The 22032-nt window shown below is 40.2% G+C and overlaps 1 protein-coding gene across 3 annotated transcripts in view; it reads left to right on the forward strand.

The window, feature by feature from the left end:
• The window catches only part of Pdzrn4 (PDZ domain containing ring finger 4), a 365789-nt gene that overhangs the window by 291822 nt on the left and 51935 nt on the right, over positions 1 to 22032 (forward strand). For all 3 annotated transcript variants that reach the window (XM_036209001.1, XM_036209002.1, XM_036209003.1), the window contains one exon: positions 2349 to 2451. In XM_036209001.1, coding sequence (XP_036064894.1) covers positions 2349 to 2451 — 103 coding nt within the window. The remainder of the gene's footprint in view (positions 1 to 2348; positions 2452 to 22032) is intronic.

The following is a 22032-nucleotide window of genomic DNA, read 5'->3' on the forward strand; positions in this document are numbered from 1 at the left end:
CACACATTGTCCAGAGTTTGCTGCCTGAGAACAATGGTCCCTTCAGGCTGCATTTTCACTGATCTCTCTATTCCAGATTCTAGTTTGTAAAACACCCATGTTATTGTGCCCAGTCCCAGCCTGTTAGTTCCTTCCTTAGCCTGTTCCAGTGAGTCACAGGTACACAACAGGCTTACCCTAAGGAACACTAATAGAGCCCCGGTCTTGCCTTGAGCCAATTAATTATGAAATTTTAGAATGGACTCAAGCAACAACCATTTTTCTTTTTCTTTTTTTTTAATTAAGGAATTTTTCATTCATTTTAAATACCAACCACAGATCCCCAACTCTTCCCTCCTCATACCTCTCCAGCCTCCCCTCCCCCCCTTACAATCCACCTCCCCTTCTCTCCTTTAAAAAGGTAAGGCCTCCCTTGGGGAGTCAGCAGAGCCTGGCTCATTCAGTTGAGGTAGATCCAAGCCCCTCTCCCTGCACGGGGCTGTGCAAGGTGTCCCACTATAGGTAATACGCTCCAAAAAGCCAGCTGATGCACCAGGGATAAATCCTGATCTCACTGTCAGGGGGCCCCCCTCCAGCAGATCAAGCTACACAACTGTCTCACTTACACAGAAGGTCTAGTCCAGTCCCATGGAAGCAACAACCATTTTTCCAACATTCCTCAAGGTAATTCTACTGTACCAGCAAGTTTTTGAAACTACCTTTTAAGACTCCAGCTTGCAAAAAAAAAAAAAAAAAAAAGACTCCAGCTTGCAAGAGGGCCTAGGCTGTGCATTTAGGTATCTGTGTTCATTCCCCCACTATGTAATCAGTAACTCTTGTATCAGGCACAGTATTAGCCCCCCCCCCCAAAAGAAGAAGTTATGAACAGATATAAAGCCAGTAGCCCTTAGTGTTTATATTCTGCAGTGGGAATGAACAATAAGTAAACAAACAAGTGAAATTCATGAATACACCCTGACACATAGTAGCCTTGCAGAAAATACTTTCTTGAATAAACAGAAAGTTAGCTTTTATTATCTAACTTTAACACATTTCAGGTAATATTCCAAGTGTTTTACATTACTGCCTCACAGCAGCCTTAGGACAGAGTGCCTATATTATTAATATCCCAGTGTTGCAGATAAGGACACACACATGAAGGTCCTTGGCCAAGATCACACAGCAAGGAAGTTCCAGACTACAGCTTCTACTCTAGGTGAAGACTGGCATTCCTTAACTTGTGCAGAGAGATGTTTGCCCTAAGTGCCACAGCTCTCAGCTTTGCTGCACCATCCCTGTCCTCACCATGTGATTCCCCCCAGTGTCCGTATTTTCCTTTTAATTATTTCCTTATACTAAAAATTGCCACTCTGCTGCTTCCTCATTTAATGGAGCAAAAATTGGATTTTGTGCATGAGCATGTTTCCATCACTTGGCACAGAGCCTGGCATCTGGAAGGCACTCAGGAAATGTTTGGGAAATGACTAAGGTCTTTCTTGTGGCAGTGTGCCCTTCTTACTAGCTGAAGGGCAAAGGGAACACATCTGTGCCCCAGATGAGAGTTTTCACCTTCTCCTCATTTGCAGAGAAAGGGGGACACATCTACCTGGTAGACAAGCAGGCAGGATGCTGCCTTGGACTGCCTTTGCTAGTTGGTCTCATATGGCTTAGCTTTAGCAGCCCAGCAGCAGTAAAAAGATGCAGGGGAGAACTTAATCTGACCTTGCAAGAGGACATGGGCATAGGCCTCACCATTTAGATGGAGAGCTAGTTTATGCTCATTGAGTTTACTGGACAGTGTCCACAATGGCAGAGAGCTGTCACCAGGAATGTTTTTACTGTTTGTTCGCATGCCCTTTATCAAAGGTTTGGGCCATGAGAGAGGATGGTGGGGTGGAGTCTTGAGAAACAGGCAGTAATATGGGTGTATATTTTATAGTCTGAAAAATATGTGCTTTTGAAAATGCCAATGAACCAGTTTGAAAATGCCACTTTGGATCTGGAATTTTGCCCCAGAGTAGGTTGCAATTCTAACTGTGACACACCTAGGCAGGTATTGTCACACTCAGTGAAGTAGAAGCAAGTCAGTGAGCCCATGAAGCACTAGGGACCCTGGGAAAATTCACATTGGTGTCATTGCAAAATGGAACTAGAACCCAGAGCCTTCCCCTTAGCCGTCAGAAATAGGACATTGACGGGCTTTACCAACAGGGAGAGAGAAAAGCCAGTGTCTCTATTGAAGGCAGGATCCCTTTAAGCACAGACAGATCTTCCCCCACAGCTGAAATGCTAAGGTGCAATTCTAAACATGTTAGCCCTGAAAGCCATCCTTGTGACCCACTGCTGACTTGCCGCTGTATTCTCCACAGCTGCCATTCTCTCCATCCCATGGAGCACAGATTTTATGAAGACAATGAGTATGTTTCCAGCTTGCCCGCTGATGCAGACAGAGCAGAAGACTTCGAATATGAGGCAAGACTATGTCCTTCATGTTTCCTCATGAAGTATGCTTGAGGGGGTTTGCGTAACAAAGACGTTCATTTAGTCTCAGAACTAGCATGTCTGCTGTATGCCTAGAGTAAGATCTTTCAAATAGTTTAGCGTTAGTTACTCATCTATATTTCAAGTGTATTGCAAAACTATTTGCACAGCGGTGTCAGCTTAAAAACAATTTGCTTACAACTTTATTGTTGCTGTGTGTGTATACACACACACATACACACACTTTTATGGCAGCTACATTCACCCCTTTTAACATACACGAATTCCTGAAGTTTAGAAAGGAAATTGTTGTTTTCCTCGTGTAGTCTGGTATTAATTGGTTAACTGTATTGAATTTAGTTTAATTCTCTTTCGCAAACCTATTTTCTCGTATCGTGATTCAGGTGTGAATTGCAAAGAGCAGTTTCAGGCCTGTTTTAGAAACGACAGACTGTGCAGCACTGGTTAAAATGTTGGACAGTCTTTACACGGAATACTGGGCATCCCGTGTGCAACCCATAACACTTCACAAAGCCCAGCTATCTAATGACTATTTAAAACATTTCACAATGCCAGGCAGTGGTGGCGCACACCTTTAATCCCAGCACTCGGGAGGCAGAGCCAGGCGGATCTCCATGAGTTCAAGGCCAGCCTGGTCTACAAACAGAGTTCCAGGAAAGGGGCAAAACTACACAGAGAAACCCTGTCTTGAAAAACAAAACCAATAAACAAACAAACAAACAAAAATTTCACAAAAGCTAGAGGGTTTCTCCTGATACTTCTTTACTTCTGCAGTCTATGAATCTTGGCTTTGGCATACTTTGACATTTGGAAATGCAGTGGGTTGAGGGGCAGGAGATGCTGGCAAGCAGACAAAGCTCCCACGATTATCTGCCCTTTAATGCCTCAGATGATGTCACACAAGTTCAGCAAAGTGTTCGTTCCGTTTTACAAGCAGGAAATCCTGAAATCTCTTCCCTTAGGAGGAGCTGAAATCAAATAAGGCCAACTCAGTGGAGCTCACCTAAAGCAAACAGACATTTATTTGAAATCTTCCCTCCGCAAAAGTCATCACTAGTGGTTATGGAAAGTCATTATTTCCGTGCACCTGGGGTTCAGAAAGATGGGCACTGACACCTAGTATCTGACTTTTGTCATTGTTGTTTGTGCTGTTCCTTAAGAACAATTTCAGAAACTTGTTCACATATAGGTACGCACTAAGACATCCATTACATATCATCTAGTAGCGAAAAATATAAAAAGGTCAGCATTGAGTCATCTACTGAAACAATTTAACATAATTTTTTTTCAGTTAATGCATATTGGGTTTAGGAGTTGGGATTGCCTACACAACTTCAATTCTTCATTTAGTTTGTGTCTTATAGCTTTATTAAAATAAGACAATGTTTTAGATAGGCCTGGAAGGAAGCTAAGCATGTTAACAGCAAGGAGTCTTTTAATTAATCAATATGTCATTGAAATACCAGACGGATTTTCTTCCAATTCTGTAGGGCTTACTGGGGCTGAACCATGCCCCCATTTTGGTCAGCATCTATCTTTAGTACATGCTAACATCAAGACAATGACATTGTTAAATGTTCATACAAGCTCTCCATAGCCTGCAATCTCAACTAATCACACCACTATTGCAGTGAATTTGCTATCAACTGTGATTTTTGTTTCCAAAGGTACCTTTCTGAACGATTGAAATAAAGAATTTCCTTATGCCTGGTGGTACACACCTTTAATCCCAGCACTTGAGAGGCAGAGGCAAGAGGATCTCTGAGTTCAAGGTCATCCTGGTCTACATGAGTTCTAGGACAGTCAGGGCTACACAGAGAAACCTTGTCTCAAAAAAAAAAAAAAAAAAAAAAAAAAGACAAAACAAAACAAACAAAAAAAAAACCCAAACAAACAAAGAATGCCCTTATGGATTTAAATAAGGAAGTGAGACATGTGCTATGGCATTCTTCATCTATGAGAACACATACACATGAGAACATCATACATGGTTAAAGATCAGAAGAAGACATGGGCAAATGCCTGAAGGATGTCACCCAATGTAACAGAAAACAATTGTTCTTCCCAGAACTCTTCAATTTGCTATGTTAACATACAGGAGTAGCAACCTTGTGGCACACTTCAGGTTAGATTATAAAATCGAGTCCCTCCACTGCCGTCAGCAGAGCCTGTCCTGACCACAGCTTGCAGTGGGAAGATGGAGAAATGGCAATCCCATTTTCATCTTTTGCATAGTTACTGTTGGACCTGAAAGCTGCCAGGTGGGGTGTTTCTGTGACCAGCTGAGATGAACTAAATTTCTCTGGGGTCTCATCACCACCCTCTACATCTGAAAGTGAGATGAATGTGAACACCAGGATTGAAGAGCCTTTGCCAAGTATCGGAGAGAGACTCTGTGGTCAAAGAGAAGGCTCCAGCTCAGAATGAGAGTGTTGTTCATCTTCTTTCTCAACAGGCATGAATATCATCCCGACAGTCCAAGAAGCAGGAAGTCCCCTCACACATACACACTTACATATACTTTCACACACAGTCATTTGAACCAAGGAACTCAGCACTGCTAAGTACAAGCCTGATGATGCTCCTGTTCTCCTGTCCCAGTGCAGCTTAGTCTCTAGGGAAGAAATGTGGACAAGAAGCATGTGAGCATGCATTCTAATGGAGGATGAGAGGAGTCGTATGGAACAGTAAGATTAGGTCACTGAGGAGGGAGAATCATGGGATTGGGACAAGCTGTTCCTACATTATACCTGGTGGTCAGGGAATTCCTCTCTCATGAGATACCCAGAGAAAAGGAGAGATGGAGCCATATGGAAGGAACTTTCCAGAAACAAGGAAATGCAAGCCAAAGGCCAAAGTGGACTTGTATTAGCGCTTTTACATCGCCATGATAAAATGTCATGGCCAAGACAACTTAGAGAAGACAGGGCTTATTTGAGCTTGTAAATACAGAGGGTGATAGCTCATGACTGTGGAGCGAAGGCATGACGGCTGGAACAGAGGCTGAGACCTCACATCCCAAACTGTAGGCTGGAAGCCAAGAGATAGGAGAGGCAAAATGTCTTAAACTCTCAAAGCCTGCCCCCAGTGATACACTTCCTCCAGCAAGGCCACACATCCTAAGCCTCCCCAAAGCATGGCACCAACTGGAGACCAGGCATTTAAATGCCCAAACCAAGACTATAGGGAACATTTCTGACTCAAATCACTGCAAGACTTACAGCAGGGAACTTTAAAAAAAAAAAAAAGAGGCCATTGATCCAGCTAAAGGCTACACTTATAGTGGGCAAAGGTGAGGCAGAGTGAGAAGGTGCTATCTGGAGTGGCCTTGTCCTGTGACTCTGAGATGGAGTTGCTGCAGCAGAGCAGGACACTTTGACCCCTGCAAGAACACTCTGGCAGTGGGGCGGGCATGGCAGGGGAGGAGCAAAAGATTCAGCAGGGAAGCCAGTTGAGATGGAGCAGTGGCTTGCATGTGGTTGGCAGTGTTGGAGATGGGGCAGGGCACAGTTTGTAAGGATAACACCCAAGCAGAACTGAGGCTGTGTCCATGTATCTATGTGCCCAGATCTTACCTCAGCGCTGTCTAATAATTCACAGTGTAGTATTAAACACACACACACACACACACACACACACACACACACACACACACACACACACAAGAATGAAATCTACATTCACACAGCTGCAGGCATCCCTTGAAATGATCATAATAGATTCACCCTTTAAAAGCATCATTTGGGGTCTATAGATGGCATTCTGTGCTTGCTCAAATGCAGACCATGCCGCAAGGATTTAGTCATATTTTTACAGACCAACTTAGGGCTGACTCAGAACCAGAGCTTATTATGTATCTTGGAAGTACATATAGAGAGATTTCAGTACATGAATTATTGAGCCAATAGAACAGAACTTGTCTTACTATTTTATGAATGTATATGTAGAATATTTTTAAACATGCAGATCATTAACATTGATAGATTACCAGTTTCCCTGAGAGCCAAGTTGGACAGGGACTATTTCTTTGGGGATGTTGTAGACCATGTCAACATTATGGTGACTTTGGTGAGTTAGGGATCTCTATAAAATTTAATAACACCTGTACCTCACCATGAGTGACCACTGGTTTCCCCAAGAAAAATACTTGGCTGGGTTTTAAATCCCCCCACTGTACTTCAGAACATCTCAGAGGACCAATCTGCATCAAAAGATTCACAGCTTGAAATTTGTTCTCTATAAAAAAAAAAAAAATGATGGCACTTGTACTCTAATTAAAAAAGATGTATGATTTTAATTTTATTTTTTGAGGGGGAGAAAGAAAAAGTATCGAATTTAAACATTGTACCTATCTTAAGAGTTAGGCTGCTTCCTGACAGAGGACCACAAAGAGCTAGACTTCTCTTCTTTATTTTCACTGTTCATTTTTTCCCCCTTAGAGCCAGCCAAGGTTGAAATAAATCATAAACAGCCCTTAGCAAGTCAGAAGCAGGTCTCGGATCTGACCTCCACCAGAAATAATTTAAAGGGAAAGCCTCCAAGAAATAGAGCGTTCTCCATCTAACTCCTAATAAAGATGTGTTTGCCTCTGCAGGGAGAAAGCTGGCTTTTGTTGTTCTTTTGTTGTGTTTCGTTTTTTTAGGATTTGCCCTTAAATTTTAAAAGTCAGAGCTGGTGAAGAGTCAGAAATAACTAAAATTTTAGTAATACAGCACATTACAATACAAGGAAAAATTTCATCAACATTTTGGGATCTTCAGGTGTTCCTAAATTAGCTATGCTAACTGAAACCACATACACTACTCCTCTCCCCAAGATCAAGGAGAAGTAACATACAGGTGTCTGAATTAAGTACTCTTCCTGTGTTCGTTATAAAATGAAAGCAATAGGAATTCTGAAATTCATTTGGACTGAGATTAAAAGTGGAAAGGAGAAGCCAAATGTCTATGTACATGTTAACTGAAAAGTGCAACACTCTAGCCAGTGTCTCAAACTAACAACATGCATTTAGTATATTAGTGTCCCTTGGCAATATTTATACAAAGCAAAAGGAAAACTTTGTACTGGGTGTCATCTTGCAAAATGCCACTCTTGGTGCTGGGTATTTGCCGAATATTTGTGAGCATTTAAGTTTATTTTATTTTTCTCACAGTTAAATAATGGTTATGAAGTATGCAGAGCTTCCTTAAACACACATGTACATGCACATACACACACACACACACACACACACACACACACACACACACACACACACCAGGATTACCATTTAACAGTCATGCTTCTGGACAGCTTCATGATTTGCATAGTTGCCTCAGAGAAAAATCTCCCTGGTTGTACTGTGTAGAGCACTAAGTGTTTTTCTGGGTGAAAAGCAGAACTTTGCCTCATAGTGGGGCCTCAGTAAATATTTAAAGATGGGATAAAGGAGGATATTTAAAGCCCATAGTTGTCTGGATGGACTAGCTTCTAAGGAATTTAGACCCGTTCTGCTGCTCTGTCTGTATGAGGGAATTTAAAGGGAACTGGGGCCTCCATGCAGTGACAAGAATGTTCTCTCCCTTTCCAGAGGGCGTTTGCTCCTTGAATCATTTGTTTTAACACTATTATCTGTTCTGATCCAGTAAGTATTTCTAAGGAGGGGACAAAAATGGTGTAAAATAAGAAATACAGTTAAAATAAACATATAGCTGTTATCTATATTAATTATCTTTATATGAAGTTATAAAACTCACACATGGTATAAATTTCAATTTTTTTCCTATGGGTATGTGTGTGTGTGTGTGTGTGTGTGTGTGTGTGTGTGTGTGTGTGTGTGTGTAAATTGTTGACATTTATGGAATGTGTGTGTGGGTCCATGTGCATGCAATTGTGTTCACCTGCATGTAGAAGAAGTTGACCTTGGGAGTCATTGGTTACTTTCTAATTGATTATTTAAGGTAAGACTCTCGGTTGAAATCAAAGCTTGTAATATAGCTAGAGCTAGTCTGGCTCCAGGGATCCCCTGTGTCCACCATGTGCTGGAATTGTAGATGAGTAACCATGCCCATCTGGCATGTATGTGGGTTCTGGGGATTTGAACTCTAGTCCCCACACTTGTACAGCAAGCACTTTAAACACTGAGCCATCTCCTATAATGATATTTTATTTGTACTGAAATGTGATTTTATTTGGATATTAATAAAGTTGCCTTGGGGTCAGAACAAGCCATAGCAGAAGCTGGGTGGTGGTGGTGCACGCCTTTAATCCCAGCACTTGGGAGGCAGAGCTAGGCAGGATCTCTGTGTGTGCAAGGATACACACGCCTTTAATCTCAATACCAACAATAGAAGACCTGGAGGTCTGTACAGACATGCAGTGATGAGGAGGTCATGTGGCTGGGTTTACAACCAATGAGAAGGCAGAACAGAAAGTCTATATAAAAGACAGGACACAGGAAGTAGCTTTCTTGCGGAGAAGAAAGACAGAGCAGCAATAAAGGGTAAGGTTTTCAGCTCTCAGCTATTGCTCTGACCTCTTGGCTTTTAATTCTGCAGTTGGCTCTGTGTTTCTTATTTAACAAGACGTTTACATCTACAATCTCCCCAGCCCAAATTTGAAACATTTTTTTAACCTACCATTGTGGCTCCTTCCTTCATAACTGCTGCATGAATGTGCTCATCAGCATGAGTGAGACAGCGAAATGAACAGTGGACTAGTGCCTATGTGGGAGCCTCATGATAACCAACAGTGAGGACATCTTATCCAAGAGCTTGCAAGCCAGTGTTGAAAGGAACCAGTTTGGATCTGAAGGATCTTGGATCAAGAGGCCACAAGGAGGATGAACTATATGTTGCAGCAGATTGAGAACAGAGAGAAAATAAGGTCGGAAACATCAAAAGTTCATTGTTCAGAACTGTTAGTACACTGCAGGTTGTGTGTGAGCTGCCTCTTTCTACCTGTCAGTCACCGTTCACAGCCATGAAATATCCAAAAGTACTTTAGACCACTGCCCAAACAGACAACAAAATCAACGTTTAGAAAAATCCCCTTAGTAAGAGTCAGGCTATGAAAAGTTTTTAACCGTGATCTAGATGAAGCATGGAAATATTTTCATTACTTGAACACACAAGGTCATATGTTAGTGTGTCCATAGAGAATTGACTCATTTGGGGTACCTGTTAATAGTCTTCTATGCCCATCTTCTTAATTATGCCAGCTTAAATCTTGCAGGCCAGTTCAGTGATTTGTCTTATGTTAGGACTTGTACTTCCAGGCAGTGTGACACATTTCTCCTTTCTACAATGGCAGTTCCTTGCCCTAGACGATATTCTGTCTCTAGTGAGGCTCTGGCCTCACTCAGATGGTGAATCGTTTGTCTCTGTAGTCATCAGCAAAATTGTCAGATCAAATATAATTTATGTGTTCTTCAGATGGATTGTTAGCTGTTCACCACATTGACCAACTCCCCAAATTTTCAAATCTATCTGGTACTGAACATTCTGTGACCACTGTCTCTCTCTCTAGGCATGAGGAACACAGACTTTCAGGCCAACAGTACTCGGGGGAAAGTGAGGGCTAGCCATGCTTCATGGCTTTGCTTGTGGGGTTGTTCATCCCTAGATTCCCCTTCTGATAGTCTCTGCCATTGATTCAAGACAAACCAACCATCACCCCCTCAGGAGCATTCCACAATATCCTCCTCACTTAGATGGCATTCTCGTCCACCTGAGTTTCGGTGCCTCATTCTGATTCAGTTTCTGCTTTTTATTTTCTTCTCTCAGTTCTATCCATATGCACTTTTTTGTCTGTTTTGTGAGTCAGGGTCTTGTTCTAGCTAATGCTGGCCTCAAATTCCTAATCCTCCTGCTTCAACCCTTTGAGTTCTACAGTTACAAGCATGTATTCACATAGTTGTATTTTGTCTTGAGAAAAGTTCTGGTGATTTTATTTAACTTATTTTTATGCTGTGTATGTGTGTATCTGAGTATAAGTATGTGCGCCATATGTGTGCAGGAGCCTTCAGAGATCAGGAGAGGTATCCAGTGCTCTGAAACTGGAGTTACATGTGGCCATGGGCTACCATGTGGGTACTGAGAAGAAACTCTAGTTGTCTGTAACAGGGCTTCTCCAGTCCCAGTTCCCAGTTTCTAGATCTTTACATCACCAGAAGAGTCTTTCAAACAATGAAGAGACATTGGAAGGAGAAAGATAACTGAGACTAGCAATTTGAAATACAATGTGGAACTCTTTGTTTTCCCCACAACACTTCAGCTAATCTAACAATGAAAGTAAACCTAATTAAGCATATGCTTTTTGCCAGATAATAACTGAAAAATTTTGTCACCATGTTCACAAGAAAGATGGTTTCCTATGAAACTTTTAAAGTAGTAGAATGTGTTAAATAGATGTTCAAGTTCATACAGATGAGAAAGGACAAGGGTCCAGTGCCACTAGGACCCTTTGTCCTGGTTTCTCCTCAATAGTCTTGGGATATGGCTAATATTTCAGTGCAAGTATGAATATAGCATCTTTCACATTCACACATATTTTAGTTGATGAATATCTTGTAAGGTTGTTTTAATTTTCCTACCTGTCAAAGTTTAATTAAGGCTGACGGTTTAGAATCACATGTAATACAATCTTAATATTACATGCAGAAATAAGTCAGAGCCTTTTAATTTTAACACCCATGTTTATTAAATTGAATTATTTTTCTAAATTGTAAGAGCCTATTAGGAACAAGAAAACGTCTTCCTTCGAGCATGATTATAAAATAAGGCCACAGGTTGAGAAGTCATCGAAGTTATTGTAATTCTTTGAGCTTTCTTGCAGAATGAAATGAGATTAGTATTGCTGTTGATTGGGTTATATTATTTTATAAAACAAACATGAAGCAAATCTACGTTTCACCTCACTGATTATAACAGCACTCAGCCTTATTTGAAAAGCAAACAGCAGAAAGCAAATTGAACCTTCCAAGTTAGTTATTCCACAATGCAACCATGGGCACGTGCACTGCACTAGGAGTCTAGCTATAAAATGAAGACCCTGTGCATTGCATGTATAAATGATATCTAAGTGCTGACATTCTCTTTGTGTTTGAAGATGCCCACATACGCATGCAGAGGGCTGCCTTGCACTTGTGAAGTGCATCTATGAAAGGCTGTGTTTGAGGGGAATATTTGCCTCTCACATTTTTTTCCACTGACTTCTTGTACACTCCACTTTCACCACAGTGGAAAACTGAAAACTACCTTCTCTAATGTGAAGCAAATGTGCCAGGATTTCAGTGTTCCTTTCAGACACCACAGGATCTGTAAGAGGAAAGTAACAAGCAGCATGGGTCTGGCTTAACTCCATTTCTTAGATGAACCTTGGGGCTAATGTCTTGAATTCCAGTGTCTTATATGTGAGCATCTCAGAGACACCCAGGATTGGCTATGGACTCATTTGTCAGCACCTTCTTCTCAGCAGCAAACTGTAGCTTCTATAAGCAATATGAGACAAATGCATGATCAAATCCTTTCAATTTTTACAGTATTTTAACATTACCAACAGATCAGGCTATATATGTATAGAGGTAAACGTATATGGTTGGTATAGAGGATACCATATGGGGTATTATACAGTGAGCATGCCACTCACATGAGTACATATTCTGTGTCCAGGACTGTATCATATCAATAAGGAGGAAACAGCATTTTCTCCATAATATTTCTGAACTTATATTTAGGATCAGGGCACATTTATGCATAACTCACATATATTTGCTAATTTCCAGTAGCTGGTATATTCTGTAGTGATTACAAAACAATATTTATTTACATACAGCACTTGGATTTTAACCAAAAACATATAGAAAACAAATTTAGTTTGTTTTTTTTCCTACCATACTATACTGTCTTTAAAAATGAATATTTGGAACCCTCAAGGCAATGTGATTTGCCTGAGAATAATAGTTTCTTACCTCATCCCTGGAGAGCATAAGCTGCTGATTCAGGTCCTGGTTTGTGTTTGGTTAGCAGTGTTCACTCTGTATTAAGTAATGACATACATGTAATGTAGTTTATACAAACAAAAGGTGTGTCATTAACCAAATATTATACTAAATGCCTTGTATCCAGTAGAGGCCTCAAATACAAACTGTTAGTATTATCATCTCACTTGTACACAGCATCCTATGTGCATGCCCCTCTTCTGTAAATGACCATATTCTTACTATGATCATACTACTGTGTTGGGTGTTTATGTTTGGCCTACTTACTGCATGAACCTTTGTCTATGTTTCTGAATTGTCTTCGTGGGAAAAAGCTTTTCAGAACTAAAATTCATATATTAGTGTAATTATTAGTTAACTCTTCAGACAAATATATGTTGAAATGAATGTTTTCAAAATATTGTGTCGGATTATATTCTTACAAGTGACATATGTATGAGAGTGGTCTTACTAATAGTCAGTGACTTTCTTTCCCTTCTATCTGCCACTCATGATATGGTTCAAGAACCTAGAAGAAACTATTTTGAATGTTTTCATCACAAGAAATAAAATACCCAAGGAAATAAATTTACCCTTATTTGAGTGTTACACAATATATGTGTGTATTGAAACATTACATGGTACTCAAAATGTGTAAAATCTGTGTCAACTAAAACATTAAGATTAAAGTTTAATGATTCTTGAATTAAATATTAAGTTTATGAAACTAACACACTCCTATCAGTGTAGCCAGCGGGATTAACATTATAGATAACATTTTCATATACCTACTTCCATATTAGCTGTACATGGAAATATGAGCCCACAGTGTACTGCTGATTAAAATCCTGTGATGAATAATAGTGGGCTCAGAGTTTCAAAATCTGAAGGTGTTTCAAAGGAAACCAGGGATTGCTGCCAGAGTAAGTTTTTTTGTTTTGTTTTGTTTTTGTTTTGTTTTTTTGTTGTTGTTGTTTTGTTTTGGTTTGGTTTGGTTTGGTTTTTTTGGCTTCCCTAATCTGCTCGCCTACCTGGTGTTACTCAGTGATTCCTTCAACAGCACAGCTCTGTCACTGGGTACCCACCATCTACTGGTTTGCCTAGACTCCCTTTTGGGTACTTCAAGATCTCAAGCCCTTAAAAGAAAACTTTCTAGGTAAAGTGACACCCACCAGAGAGTTGTCTGTGGCTCTGATTTCTTCCTGCCTTTCCCTCCATAGTCAGGAAGGCACCTCAGTTCTGCCTGGAGCATCTTTGCAGGAAGCCCACCTGCTTCCTCTCTTCCTGTTTTGTCTCCATTTTACACCAGCATGCCATGATGCTGAGGACTCTTCTGCCATCCTTTGCTTCCAGAAGCACTGCTCAGTGCTGTTTACTAGAGGAGTAATAAAGTCCATGAAGTGATAGGCCATCATCTGTATGCACAGCTTCAAGAACAAGTCTATGTATGGTTTCAACTTTACAGGGTTTCTCTGTGTAGCTTTGGAGCTTGTCCTGGAACTCACTTTGTAGAGCAGGCTAGCTTTGAACTCACAGAGATCCACCTGCCTCTGCCTCCCAAGTGCTGGGATTAAAGATGTGCACCACCTCTGCTCGGCTCAATTTTACTTTTTACAGTGGCGTGAAGTTTATAGTTCATCCTTTAGTAGACACATTGTGGTTTTGGATAACCACAGATTTTAACTCATCATCAGTAGCATGTTATTTCCATCCCAACGACTCACTTCCACCAGCTGATACCCCTGAGAAGGTACATATGGATATAGCAGAGCTGCAGCTTTGTGGATTCTCCAATGTTCCACTTTGAAAAAATCCAAGGCTTTATTATGAAATGTCAAGTCCATGGTACACGGAGGCTCCTCCTGTCCCCTTCTTGTGTGCACTTGCCACTCATCCAGCACAATTTAGAATGAGATGCACATGTACACATGTACACACACTGCATGGCATTCACCAAGCAAGCTCTTGACTTGGATTGCTCTTACATTTGTTTCCCTTCAACTGGGATAGTCCTTGTCCTCTGTTCCGGTCTTAATTCTCTGTATCAAGATACCTCTCATGCAGTGGAGGGAGAAGTAGGAAGATAAAGAGTGAACTATTGTTGAACTCTTAAATACGTAACAAGCTATAGTTGAAGCGGCCCTGCATCTTAACTTCTAGCTCTCATACCCGTCTCTACTTGCTAGACTGTGTGATTGTGCTTCAGTACCACTGTGAGTTCCCTTAAATCTCTGACCTTCTTCAGCACGCCGGGTCTTGTCCCATGCTAGAGTGATTTAGATGACTAAACCTTAAATACACTTGCAAGCAAACAAATGCCAGGTATAAATCTTTAGAGGGATTATATGAGAGAAGGATCTACTTTCAATACAAAATATCATGATTAAAAAAAAAATAAAGCTGCAACTCTTCAGGTGTCCCCACCTTTTTTCTAAAAGTCATTTGTTCTTCAAACTAACTGCGAAGGAAAATATGATATTTTTCTACTTGAAATTTGAAATTATTGTTGAATGTTTCATTAAGCATCAAAAAATATAACACAAACATACTCACAAACCCATGACTAACTCTTTGTCCAATAATATTGTGGTAATGGAGCAAATAGCTTTTTTGGCTCACATTAAACCCAAAATAGAACGTCCAGGGCCATAATGAAGTGAATAGATGAAGCACTGGGCAGTGCTATTTTGAAATGCAACAAGAAATACTCTATGATAGCACTTTTGCAGAACTGAGATGTGGCAATTATGTAGATCATTCTGTTCTGAATGACAAGCCTCATTACTGAAGACAACACACTTCAGGCAGCGTATTTATATTTGGTGATGGTGGGATTTACTGCAGAAGCCACTGCTTGGCACTTACCCATGTTGGAGCTGGAGCTCCACAGAAGAATCACTAGCCAGCCAAAGCTCAAGTTGCACAGCCCTTCTGTGCCCCTGCCTATGGTTTATATCATTGTTCCCAGCCTCACCCCCACAGTCATTCACTTTCCATAGCTCTATTTGTTTTTCAGAATCTGTTGATTTTTCTTCCCCCTTTCCTGAGTGAAAAGACCAGATTTGTATATTTTTGGTTGTTATCCTAACCTTTAACAGCTAACCCATCTCTCCAGTTCAGGAGACGACACTTTTTAAAGACAAAATTTCACCCCAATTGATAGTGAAAAAGATTTTAGGACAGAGCAACCAAAGAATTTACTATATAAAGCTTGCATCTTTAAAGTATTTCTTATTGAAAATAGATACTTTTCATACAATAGATTCTAATTATGACTCCCCCCTCCTCTCTACCCTTTTTTTTTCCTCACAGTAGAAAAGAAAGAGGCATCTAAAAAAATAATAAGATCAAGAAAAACAAACACAGCCAGGTGGTGGTAGCGTGCCCCTTTAATCCCAGCACTTGAGAGGCAGAGTCAGGCGGATCTCTATGAGTTCGAGGCCAGCCTGAGCTACAGAGCAAGATCCAGGATAGGCTCCAAAACTACACAGAGAAACCCTGTCTCGAAAAACCAAACAAACAAACAAACAAAAAACAAGAAAGTAAAAAAAAAAAAAGAATAGGAGAAAACAAACAGAAAAAAAGAGCCCCCCAAAAGCACATGAAATACATATAGACCCAGAGACAGATATATTCATTCATATTCTCTCTTTCTCTCTCTCTCTCTCTCTCTCTCTCTCTCTCTCTCTCTCTCTCTCTCTCTCTCTCTCACACACACACACACACACACACACACACACACACACACACACACACACGGAAATCCTATAAAAACAAAATCAGAAACTGTGATATATAAAAGCCAAAGACCTGACGTGGGAGGAAGCCAAGACAAAGTATTACAAGACAAAAACAAAACAACAAAAAAAAACAAACAACCAAAAACACCATTGAGTTGAGTTCATTTTGTGTTGGCTTTCTAACTGCTAAAAGCAGGGCCTACCCTGAAGTGTCATTTCTGTATACCCAATGAGTCTGTGTTGGAGAAAATTGATTTTTTTTCTTTACTAGCAGTTTGCAATTGGAGATAGCTTCTGGGCTAGGGATGGCGTCATGTGTCCACTTCCTTTCTCAGCACTGTGATCCCACTGGCTTGGCCCTGTGCATGTTGCCACAGTCTCTCTGAGTTTATATGTGTACCAATCCTGTTGTGTCTAGAAGACATTGTTCCCTTGGTGACTTTCTTCCATGCTGGCTCTTATAATTTTTCTGCCTTCTCCTCCTGAGAGTTCCCTGAGTTCTGAGTGGAGGGATTTGATGGACACACCCCATTCACCCCATTTACAACTGATTGTTCCAAGGTCTCTGATTCTCTGCACACTGTCCTGTTGTGGGGCTTTGTAACTGTTCCCATCTACTGCAGGAAGAAGCTTATCTGATGCTGGCTGAGACACTGGTCTATGGGCATAGTAGAATGCTATTAGGAATCATTTCATTCCTATGTTCCTCTAACAAAACAGTGGTATTTGGCTTTCCCCTAGACCCATGGCCTATCTAGTCTCAGGTTCTTGGCTATCCAAACAGTGTCTGATGTGGGTTCTATCTCAAGGAATAGGCCTTAAATCCTACCATTTAGTGATTAGTTATTCCATAATGGTTGTGCCACTACTGTAGCACAATATCTGTTTTGGTTTGCTTTGTTTTTGAGACAGGGTTTCTCTGTTTAGCCTTGGATGTTCTGAAACTCACTCTTCAGAGCAGGTTGGCCTAAAACTCACAGAGATATTCCTGCTGGGATTAAAAGCATATACCACCACTGCCGGACTAGACCAGAATATCTTGCAAGAAGGTCACCATTGTAGATTGAAGGGTTTCTAGCTAGGCTGGTGTTTACTGATCTCCCCTTGTAGCATACAGAGTGCCTTCCAATACCATCAACACCAACCAGAAAGGGGGAAAGTCCCAGTTAGGCACCAGCTGGACTTCTCCATGTTCAACTAGACATGGAAATGTTATCTTCAATAACAGGCCTTACAATAAGTTTGTGGAGAGCAACCAATAGCCTGAACAGTAGCCTTGTTTGCTTGGGGGTTTTCATGGGGTCTCTTTGACCAACTACTCAGTTAGGTATAACTCATTTCCTGCACTGGAGGTTTCATTTTGTGGCAAGAGATGTCTAGTTGTTGCTTTGTCTCTTCTGTTACTTGGTGATTCCATTGAATTTTCTTTCATATATGTCTATATTTTAAGAAGTTTCTACTATAGTAGGTTTCCATATGAGCCTTCCAAAGGTCCCTTTTTTTGCTGTACCTCCTTTTTACCCTTCCTTCCCACCCCTTCTCAGATTGATCCTCCCATTCCATTCTCCTCTATCTGTAACTATTCTATTTCTCCTCCTTTGAGAGATCCTTCCTTCCCACCAATCCCGTACTTTTTACATAACCTCTGTGGTTATAAGGATTGTAGCCTGCTTATCAAAGCATGTGTTTTTAAAGGGAAAAAAAACTATACAGTGAATGGAACTTGCCTTTCAGATGTAAAAGGCTTTTTGGTAACCAGGCTACAGAAATCGAGACTAGGGACTGAATAAGAATGTAAATATGGACTCATGCTTTAGGATAATAGCAAGTAAACTGAATTTGGACAGGAGAGAACTCAAGTAGACCTCTTGACAAGCTGAAAAATGAACAGTTAAATGTAAACAGATGTGTCTCTGAATTGCTTGACCAAGGAGTGTGAATCCCACGTAGCTCAAAATTGACCTCAATAGGATCAAGGGCAGATTCTGGGTGGGAACACATTTCTTTGTTAAACACTTTTTAAATATCAAACATAATAGAGCCACATCATTGGTGTTCCTTTATTCCAGTTCCACACTGGCATGTGACTGGGTGCATAATTTTTTAGGGTATAATTGTCAAGGGTATGTATTTTTTCCTTTTATAAAACCAACTAAAATGAATGTGTCCTCCAAACTGTGGTTTCTTCTTATCTACCTACTGAGAGAGGTCTGAAACACAAACAACCTTTGGAGGGATACTGTGCTTCCAAGTATTCATGAGTCACCAGAGGAGCTACTGACAGCTGTTGAGCCTTTTCAAAGCCAGGAAGCTCATAATCATTAAAGGTTTTTTTTTTTCCCTCTTCCTTCCTTTGACTTGTCTGTGGATATCTGCCAAATAAACACAGTTGTGGATCCTTTTGGCAAAAGTTGTAACTATGCCTTAAGAATAAAGAGCAATTTAACTGAAATTTTCAAAAGAAAGCCTGACTCTCTAAATAGAGGGCCCACTAAGTGTGTTTCATTAGGAACAGATTAAGTTTCCTTCTTTCTAATGTGCAGAGAATATAATCAAATATCATCCTCCAAAGAAAGCAAAATGTTTTTCAGGCTTCTGTCCCTCTTCTGCCAGCAACCCTGAGGACTAGATGTTTACAGTATCCAGTGCCATCTCTATGTTGTTCAAATGAGATGCTTTGGGGTTTTTTCTCATCTATTTATCTATCTATCTATCTATCTATCTATCTATCTATCTATTTACTTATTTATTTATTTAGCCATCTAAGGCAATGAAACCTAGTATAACATCAGTTCTCAGCCAGTGATACTTTGGGGATCAAATGACCCTTTCACAGGGGTCACCTAAGGCCATTGGAAAACACAGATATTTACAGTTCATAGTAGTAGCAAATTACAGTTGTGAAGTAGCAACAAAAATAATTTTATGATTGGAGGTGGGGGTCACCACAACATGAGGAACTGTATTGAAGGGTCTCAGCATCAGGAAGGTTGAGAACCACTCCAGTATAGACTATGGAAACAATCTCATAGTCCTACAGTACCTCATACAGATAGCAATACTGAGCAGACAGCTCTCTTTGCTTGCTGCCTCTCTGAAGGAGACAGGCATAAACATCAGAACAGCCTGGCCACTCCATAGGTAGGCTGCATTCTTTATGTTTGCCCAAAGCCGACGAATCCAAATGTTCTCTCAGGGATTTCTCTCCAATGTGCAGATATTGTCTTAGAGTCAACTGCCCATACTTTGCGTAGTAATCTTGACTCTATGAAAAAAGTAGCAACATGATATAGACCTCCTTATAAAGTAATTCAATGTGACCAATAACCTGACAGGTAATAGATCAATCCTACAAAAGGGATTCTAGATTTTCTAACACCTACATTACTTTGCTTACATTCCAACCATATGAAATAAATGCCTTTCATTAAGGCCTCATTTATCATCCTTTATGAAGGGCCAAGTCATTGATTTTCACAACATGTCTTTAGAAATTTACTCCCTCAAACTAAATATTGAATTATATCATTTTACCAAGAGAAAAGCTATATCTAGGTAGATTTACAATCAACCACAGGTAGTTTCAAATCATATTCCACAGCTTTGTGTTGTGAAACTCCTTCAGAGCCTCAAGTTTCTTATCTGTGGAAAGAAAATAATGATAATATTTATTTAAGTTAAATAATATATAAGGCATGTATTACGGCATCACACAAGATGGATAGCCAGGTAAATGTTATAATTTAATAGCTCTGAATGGCTTTTAGACTTCACACTTAGTTGAAAGATGCCTCACCTCTGATGGAGATTACATTCTATTAAGGAAGCATATTGATAGGTCTGCTTGTGGACAGTTAGAAAACTGGAAACATCTATGTAGACCTATCCAGAAAACAGGAGGAAACACCTAGAATCAAACCTGGCATTGATCTCTGAAGTTGGAGTACTGTTACCACTTAGGTATTAACAAGAGCCTGTGACTTGACATGCTGCTCAGCTAATATCTATTGTGCATCTAATTCATACTAGAGACTGAGAATGGGAAGGCCATCAGCACTGTTCTTTGTATTCAAAAGGAGAAGAAAATAATATTACTTAAGAAAGAAATTATCAAATGAAGGTAGGTGTTAGGAAGAAGTATGTGAAAAATTCTTTAAAATAACTGCAGAGGTGTCCCAGAAGACTGCCCTGGAAGCCTAGAAGAGAGCCACACCATGATCTCAGAATGACCAGCCAGCAATGAATGTGCCTTCCTACCAAGCACCAGTGCCTGTGAGCTGACTTTTAAATCACTCTATACCAGTGCAACTGACAAACAAGTTGTGCATATTCAATGTAGACAACTTGATCAGTTTAGAAAAACATGCATATTGATGGTACCATCACCATAATTATATCAACAGCATATTCAGTAAGGTTTCAGGCTAGTAAATCAACACACACACACACACACACATCACTTGAACTTCTATACACGAAGGATCTGAGGAAAAAAAAACAAGAAAACACTATCATATACATGAAAAAGATTGAAGTATCAGCTAAACCTAACCAAGGTGAAAGACTTGTACACTGAAAATTATAAAAATCAGTTAAAGGAAGAAAAATAGACACAGAAAATAGATGTCCACATTCATGAATTAAAAGAATGAATATCAATTAGAAGTCTATATACCCAGGGCAATGTATATCAAAGTCTTAATAGCACTTTAAAAATGTATTATTATTATTATTATTATTATTATTATTATTATTATTATTATATGAATGTATGTATCTGTGTGAGTGTATGTCACATGCGTGTTGCTGTCCCTGGAGGCCAAAAGAGGGTACCATCTTCCCGGGATCTGAAGTTACAGGCAATTTTCAGCTGCCCAACGTAAGTGCTGAAATCCAAATTCAGGCCCTCTGGAAGAGCAACAGTTGCTCTTAATCACCTGGCTACTTCTCCAGTTCCCCAGTGATATTCTCATACTACCTCTTCTGAGCTTTATTTCAACAGTCTATAAGCAAAAATATAACTGTCCCCATTTTGCATGTAAGGGGACTGAGGCAAGAACTGATGAAGAACAAATGACAGCTGTCTAAGAAAGTCCGGAAATGGCATTTACATCACAGTGACCTTGCCACAGAGCCCCTGCTCACCTGCACAAAGATAAGTTCTGAAGAAGCTGCTTGGTTCACAATTGGAACAAAGAAGTCAGACTCCATTGGAGTGTGATTTTCATAAGGCTGACTAAGAGTCAGGACCTTGTCAGTCACAAAACTGATGGATTTTATTCGAAGTCCAATGACGATATTAAAGGTGTTTAAAGAGAGGCATGGCATAATCCAGGCAGTTGTTTTTAAAAAGGGTTTTAAGATTTGTTTTTATTATTTACAATTGTGTGTATGTGTATACATATGTGTATGTTTGGAAGGGAGAGTGGACATATCAACACAGAGACCCAGGAATGTCAGAGGCCTTGGATCCCTTGGAGCTAGAGTTAGAGGCGGCTGTAAGCTGCTTGATGTGGGTCCTGGAACCCAAACTGAGGTCACCTCAATAAGGTGCTTTTGCCCACTGACCCACCTCTCAGGTCCCCTTACCTTCTGTTTTCAACATTACTTTGGAGTTAGAAAGATGAATTTTTGGTTAAACACACTTGTTGCTTTTGAAGAGGACCTGGATTCAATCCTCAGCACTCACATGGTGGTTCCCAACCATCTGTAACTCCAGTTCCAGGGGATTTGACTCCCATGGTGCACTTACATACATGTAAGCAGAATACACATAAAATAAAAATTAAAAGGAATAACTCTTTAAAAAACAATCCAAGTATTGCTTTGGCTTCTATTTGGATAATAGTTTGA

The sequence above is a fragment of the Onychomys torridus genome, chromosome 16, assembly GCF_903995425.1.
Source record: "Onychomys torridus chromosome 16, mOncTor1.1, whole genome shotgun sequence".
In the NCBI taxonomy this organism is placed as follows: domain Eukaryota; kingdom Metazoa; phylum Chordata; class Mammalia; order Rodentia; family Cricetidae; genus Onychomys; species Onychomys torridus.